General features: G+C 29.8%; 1 protein-coding gene across 1 annotated transcript; it reads left to right on the forward strand.

The window, feature by feature from the left end:
* Positions 1–5,291: 5,291 nt before the first annotated feature.
* Positions 5,292–6,387, forward strand: LOC126724400 (heavy metal-associated isoprenylated plant protein 46-like). The gene is made up of 3 exons (XM_050428951.1): positions 5,292–5,405; positions 5,499–5,607; positions 5,719–6,387. The coding sequence occupies exons 1-3, from the start codon at positions 5,400–5,402 to the stop codon at positions 5,979–5,981; spliced, it is 378 nt and encodes a 125-aa protein (XP_050284908.1). The 5' UTR covers positions 5,292–5,399; the 3' UTR covers positions 5,982–6,387.
* The last annotated feature ends 1,629 nt before the right edge of the window (positions 6,388–8,016 follow it).

Here is an 8,016-nt window from a genome sequence, read left to right on the forward strand (position 1 = left end):
GAAATACTTTTAGAAACTTTTTAAAGGAAAAGAAAAAATTAATTATTATTTTTTTTTTATATATATAGTTTTGTTTTTATATTTTATATGAAAGTAGTATTAAAATTTTCCTAAAACCATCAATTAATAAATGTCTTAAGGTCACTTGTTAACGAGATTCGTGCCTTAATTACTTCCATTTGTTAGCATAGTTTGTGAGAATTGTTTTTAAAGCAATTCAAAAAATATCATTTGATTTCTAAATATTACGTGTTTATTTGGAATCCGCTTATTTTGTTGAAACTGAAAACTTTTTATTGAAAGTACTATAGATAAAAGCAAAAATTAGCTAAAATAGTACAGTGAAACCCATGAATAGTACCAAAAATGTAGTGGGACTCACATGGCGATTTGTGAAATTCAGTTCCCACCTTCTCAAAAAAAATTCAATGTTCCCAGCATTACTCGCTTTAAAACAATGTTTCACTACTAATAAAAGCAAGGAAATAACGAGAACAAAAATGAATCGAAAGGAAAAAGACAAAGGATTATGTGGAAAATCTCAGAAGAACGCGGGTGAAAAACCACGGTGAGGAGCAAGGATCTTGATATCCTTACTCCTAGCTACAAAGATTTTGTATTTTTCCTTTTGAAACCAATACATGGCTACACTTTTATTTACTCTGTTTGGCGTCTATTTCTATTGTTATTTCTTTCTGCTCTCCTTGCCCTAGCTCATTCCTCTATTCTTAACTAGTATGACTAGTGTACGTTTTCTTTTATAGTACAAGAAAACACCTAATGTCATGGACTGTCCTTTCCCTAGAACATAGAGAGAAATACACGTGTCTGTTATGCTGTCCAAGCAATGTGCTAACCAATGAGGAGGTCCGGTGTAGCATCAAAATGGGAAAGGATAGGTATCCCTCAATTAAGTGTCTCACTTATCTTCACAATATTGCATCTTGACCTTGCAAGGTAGTACTTGGTTTTCAACACATTATGTCAAAGAGTGTCTCATTTATCTTCACAATCTTGCAGTTGTGCATACTACACGTGGTTGGTGTGCTCAGAGTCCAACTCCTCTTAACCGGGTTCACCATCTTATTAATCTATTGGCTCATACATGTAAGGTCAAGATGCAATATTGGGAAGCAAACCCTTTGAGCCCAGCTTTTGGGCTTGGTGACTGTACAGTATGATAATATTCAATGTGGTCAAACCAACTCTAAACTTATGTTCATGAATACAGCACCATCGAAAATCCATTATCAACATGGATTCAACCACTCTCAACTAATCTTCACAATTAAATAAACTTACTTTCACGAACATCACTTACGAACACAACCTCTAAAATCCTCTCACAAACAAACAAATTAACCCACAAACCTTATACACACAAACTCACAATCAAAACGCTCCAATATATCTCTTACATTCACATAATAAACAAACTCACACACGCGGGTATCTTCTAATTCTAAAATCACTACTAAACTATTCTTTGAAAAAACACACAAGTTCTTCTAAGAATTTGAGTCAAATGTAGAATAATTTATTCCATGCGGGTATCTATCTTTCAATTCTAAAAGCATTACTAAATTTCGTTTCACATTAAGAAAATCCAAAACCAAATCAAACTAGAAAGTCGAGTCAAATTGTAACACTCACTTTAATGTAATAAAATTTAAAAAATAAAAATAAAAATAAATAAATAAATAAATAAATAAATAAGAAGAAGAAGAAGAAGAGAAGAGAATACCATAAATACAACTGTAAGTTAGGTCTTTTTTTAGTCTTGCTAAGTAGACTATTCAAGTCAACTCAACGAGTCAGCGGACTATTCAGCTAATGCGGATTGTCTATGTAGTTTCTTGAAAACGACCAACATTCAGATATGAATTGAGTACTCCAAGTAGGAAAGCAGTCGCAAACTCACACATCAGCCACGTATCTTCCTCGTTTGCCTTGCTTTTATATATCTTTATATATCTATATAATTACAACATGATTTTTTTTTGAGAATCAATTACAATACGAATTGATGGAACGAAATTAAACCAATATTGACAAATTTTATATTTCTTTTCTTTTCTTTTTTTGGTTGAGATATGGACTACTTAAATTAGTATTCAGTATTTTCTCAAAAATAAAAAATATTATTCAGTAGGATGTTTTTCATTTTCTATTACACCCATTATATATATATATATATATATATATAAAATATGAGAAACCATTACATATTTTAGAAATATATGATTAAAAAAAAAAGTGTAAGCTAATACTATATATAATTTGAACCTCTTCTAAAAAAATGTACAATTGTGATAGTTTTTAATTGTATCTGTGCATATGTACAGAGTTATACACTAGTATATACAAAATAGCTACCGGTTCAAATAATAATTATAATAATAATAATGACAATCATGTTTATTTCAAAAATGGAAATAAAATTGTTTTGGAAAGTGAAAATTCTCTCTCTCTCTCTCTCTCTCTCTCTCTCTCCTTTGTGTCTTAATTAATTAATTAATTAATGCTCAATCCCACACATACATAGACATACAAAAACTCTTAATATGAGAAGTAAAAAATCATTTGTCTCATTTTTGGTATTTCATTTTATATTCCACCAATTACATATTACTATGAGTTTGTTATTTCTTTTTTAATTTTTTAATTTAGTTATTAGTAAGAAAAGAAAATAAAAACATATGAAAAGTTGTGATTAAATATTAGGTTTAAGTTTGGTTTCATTCACCACCGCATATCATTTGTGCGATGGTCACTCCACAAGTATAAGTGCTTGTGAGGTGTGGGGGGTAAAGATCGGAGTTCAAGACTCTAGAAAGGAGTTTCATACACATATATACTTATATTAGACTAGAATAGAATTTTTATCTTGTATAAAAAAAAAATAATAAAAAAATTTGGCTCCATTCAAGACTTTTCATTTAATGTACTACATTAACTATGTGCACATAATTTGGAGTACGGAAATTTTAAGTGAAAAGTGGTCATAAATTGAAAGTACATGAATCAAATATCAACCTTTTTTTAGTAATATTATGATTATCATAAATTTTATTATACTATAAGTAATGTTTTTGAGTTTGGTGAGAGAGTGTAATTAAAGTGTGTGTGTATATTTAGCAATTAGTTTATTTCTCAACAAAAAGAAAAAAAAGTTTTGAAGGTGTGTCAATTTTTAAATTAAAAAAAAAAATGGTAGTTTTGAAGTTCATAACTATTATTTAATTTCAGGGCCGACTGAATGGGTGAGCAAAAGATGCAGTCGCCTAAGGCCCCAAGTAAAAAAAAGGCCTTCAAATTTTAACTAATAGGGTTATTTATAATAAATAAATAAAATAATATTTTTTCCCATATGAGAAACAAATAAAAAAGAGAGAAAAATGCAACGTTTACAATATTTTTCATAACACTTTTACAACTAATGCTAAATAGTAGGTTGTTACAACTTGTTATTAATGGCAAAAAAATAATTATAATTATATTTTCAAATAGAAAACAAAAAACAACTTAAAACCTAGGATTTGTTGTAAAAAAATGTTGTGAATGTTGCACTTCTAAAAAAAATAAGAATAATAATAAGAGGTGAGTTAGCAAACTTTGATTAGTTTTCATCTAAGTCTATCACTAACCCCACTCTTTTACTTACCACTACAATCTGCCACATCAATAAGTATGAAAAATTTTGTCAAGTTTTTTCTGTCTATAAAATTTCTAAAAAAAATAAAAAATTATATGTAGTTCATGTTAACTAGTCGCTAACCCGTGCGATGCACGGGATAGTTAAACAAAATTTATACACATTCACTTTTATTGGTGCAATCATTTGAAAATAATTCTAACTAATACCCAAATGTAAGAGACACATTGACTTACTATTTAAAGTAGCCTTCTGAAGAATTTACACATATTGTGCAACTGAGCCTTAATTTCTCATCAACAATAAAAACATGGAAATTCAAAACATGGAAAGAAAATAAAAATTACAACAATTAATTCCATTATCTTTCATGCTATACTTTGTAATTATACGGAATTAAGTCAACTCAATTTAAGTAGTTGTAATAAAATTGGCTTCTACTATTCTCTATTCTATAGAGATATGAACATATTGGATTTCTCAAACAATTACCGGAATTGCAATAAAATGATTTATTATTGAAAATAAGAAATAAAGAAAATCTGTCTATAGCTTAAGAAACACAATATACTAAAATTAAAGAGAAAAAATTTTCGGAGGACAAAATATTATAGATAATTTTAAAAACAGATTATGCACTTAAAAGGGTTAGTAATTTATAGCACTTACCCCCCACTATTAGTATACAGACACCAAGTGCGGTCGTCGTAACCCTTTGAAAGAACCTTCCCCAATTGGACCCTATCAAAAAAAAAAAAAAAAAACACCCAATTAACAAAATTGATCCAAAAAGGGTCTAAAAAGCACACAAAATCAATTCAAAAAACAAAAATAATGAGACAAAGTAATTACTTTCCGCTGCCAATGAAATCGTCTTTTGTATTGCTGTTCCAAACTGCAACACTTATCTCTCTAAGCCCTTCAATTAACGAAAACACAAACTTCTCTTGAAATACCGGAGTATTATGACCATCTATACACACACACACACAAAAAACAAAATCAGCATAACTCACTATAACTCTATAGAAGCCTCAAAAATATAAAGAGAAATTAAAGGGGTTGAATTTGATAATTACGTTTGGAGAGAGAGAGTTTGCAGAAACTGTGACTTTATATTTCTTAACTTGAGAGAGGGGTAAGGTTGCTAGGGTTTTGAGGTGTTATAATGTTTTTATTTTTATTTTTTATTTTTTAAATATTGTTTTGACGTGGAAAATTGTGGTGCCAGCAAAAGTTTCGGTTATATATATATATATATATATATATATAGATTAGTAGTAATTTTGCATCTAAAACAAAATAATCAATTTTCGCCTTAGGCCTCCAAATACATCAAGCCGCCCCTGTTTAATTTGATACTATTTTTTTGCTAATATTTAATTTGATACTAATTACATTTATTCCGAGGTCATTTTATAAGAATTTTGTATTAAAATTGATAATAAAGTAATATTTTTCTATAGTCGTACGTTGTGATAACACGCTACCTTGACATGTAGCCTTTGTGAAGTTACTAAGGTATGAACCTCGAGACTTCCAAAAGCCCTAAGAAAACTTTTCACTCATACATTCAACTCTCCAAAGAGACCTATAAATAGCAGTAGCATCTCTTGTATCGAAAACCTCAAAACAACAAGAGTTCTCTCTCTCTCTCCCCCCATCTTCAAATACCATTCTATCCCACAAGGTGTGAGGCTTTTGGTCCATCCCCATATATTATCATTTCTTAAAAACCAAAACCATGAAGGTATGCAAGATGTCTATGCTATTAAAAAATAAATATACTTTCCTATAATTCAAATTTGCTTCATTTGTTTTTATTATTGTTTTGTTTCTTCAGCAAACGGTGGTCCTCCAGGTTACCATGGATGGGCAAAGGTGTTGTTTCCGCATTATGAAAGGCCACCATGCTCGCAAAAAAGCCATGAGGATTGCAGTTGGCCTTTCAGGTAACAAAACCCACGCTGTATTGAATTACAAAATTTGTAACACTACAAACACCACTTGAACTTATTTATTATAGCTCTTAATTAATTTGTTGATGCATGTTACATTTACAGGAGTGGAATCAGCAACTATAAAAGGGCAAGACAAGGACCAAATAGAGGTAAAAGGCCAGGGGATCGATACCGTTAAACTTGCAACGTTACTAAGGAAGAAAGTAGGGCATGCAAGCATAGTAAGCGTTGCGGAAGAGAAGAAAGAAGAGAAAAAAGATGAACTGACGATACAGTACATGGTTGGGCCTCCTAGTTATGGTTTGCCTCCATACGCATGCTATGAGATTCCCAGATATGACACACCTTCTTGCTCCATAATGTAATTTTGTACCAACCATCAGCAAAAGTAACAACAAAGAGGGAGACACTTGAAGGGTTAAACTATACATCTTCTGGTCTTCATGGTGAATTCCTCAAATGGATAATTTTCCATTCAAATAAGATAAAAGTTTTTCTTGATACCCAAAAAATAACGTAAGTGCTTCCTGAGGTGATGGAGATGCATATTCTACTTTAAAATTAGGGCTTGGTTTCTTTATACATTGTTGATGTTGTTTTTCTCTCCTCATAGAGAACTTCAAACAAGTATAATTTTAGTTGTTTCCCGTTTGACAACAGGGACAATTTAGCCACACTAGAAATTGTAAGTTAATTGTTGTTGGTACTTGTGTTCACAAAGTTGTTGAGAGTGAATAATAAAATAATATTAGTGATGGATTTATAAATAAATTAATAATAACATGCCAATATAGTATTTGTGAAATTTATTGTAACATTGCTCGTCTAGATAGTTTGGGCAGGCTTTGGTTACATGTGTGTACCCACATTGACGCCATTTCAAGTAACCTTAGCTCCGCACAAACAAAAAATTGGACTGATTCAAATAATTCTATGGAAAATGGTTTACTTTCATGACTTCTATGGAAAAGGCCAAAGGACTTCTTCATTGGAAAGTGTTAAAGTCCATTATACAAAGTAATAATTAAAATATTTGACATTAAATACGAGCAGTCTAAGGGATACTTCAACTCTTAGCAAAAACATAAAGAAATGGTTAAGGCAGTAAAAGAGCTAACTTTTGTCGATTTTTAGATGTTTAAACTTGACTAGACAATAAATATAAAATGGTCAAACTTTTTTTAAACTTGAACTAAGCCTATAAACTATATTTAAGCTTAAACTTGTCAAATAGTCCAAGAACTTGAGCTCGGCTTTGCCTAACTTAATTCATTAGTCAAGCCAAGCTCAAACTAAATATCAAGCTTTTGTGTTTTAGATATTATACAAGTATATTATCATGTTTATATTAAGTATACTATAAAACCTATTTGATTTAGGCATGTGGCCCTTAATTCCCAATTAATTAAAATTTTAGTAAGATATTAGTTTATTTTTCAAATTCATATCAATCTTATTATTACTAAGCTCATAAATTGACCTAAGTTTGGCTTTTTTTTTTAATTTTTTTTTTTTTATACTTTACTGAGCCTTATTATTCACAAACTTGTTCATGAAACTTTTTTTTTTTTTTTTTTTTTGGGTTGGGCCTTGCTCATTTTTAAATAAGCCTAAAATTAAGGCTCAAGTTTGGTTTATTTATAAACAAGCAAAATATGAAAAAAAAATTTATTTTTTAAATAGCTTTATTCATTTATAGTCATACTTGAAATAATACCTCCAAAACTGTAGCAAGTGGTGAAGCTAGAAAACATTTTTAGAGAGCCCAAAGTTGTATTCTTCATTGAAAAAAAATATATATATGCTTGAAAACTTATTGAATAGTCCATCTTGACAATTCCTCCATCTTGAGCATCACTTCACATTAAAATATAAAAAAATATCATTGACACAAATAATTTCGTTCACGAAATTTTAATAAATCACTTTCACATTTCATGAAATTATTTGTATTTTAATTTTGAAACTAAATATTAAAAATGGAGTTCATAAAAGGTTTGTCAATACAAATTTTTTTTTTTTTAATTTAAACTTTATTTTTTTGGTTTCAGTCGCACTATATGATGTTTATGAAAATAACATTATAGTTAAATAATTTTAAGTTATAAATTATAATCAACTTAAATTGTACTAACAGTTTAATACAAATATATAAAATTATAAAAAAATTTGAAGCGGACCAAATAATAATTGACCTTTAGCAATTTGGAGAGGCAGTTGAAATGAGGGGCCCCTAATCTCCCTCTGCGACTGACTCAGTGTCTGGTAAGATTCCCAGAAATTTCATGTAAGGAAACAAAATAAGCCTTGGCATATTTTTTAGTGTCTGTTAAAACACGTTTTTCCAGGGTGACTGTTCCACTAATTGCTAGAGACGAAGATTCAACATAATAAGCCTTG

The sequence above is a fragment of the Quercus robur genome, chromosome 4, assembly GCF_932294415.1.
Source record: "Quercus robur chromosome 4, dhQueRobu3.1, whole genome shotgun sequence".
NCBI classification, from domain to species: Eukaryota; Viridiplantae; Streptophyta; class Magnoliopsida; order Fagales; family Fagaceae; genus Quercus; species Quercus robur.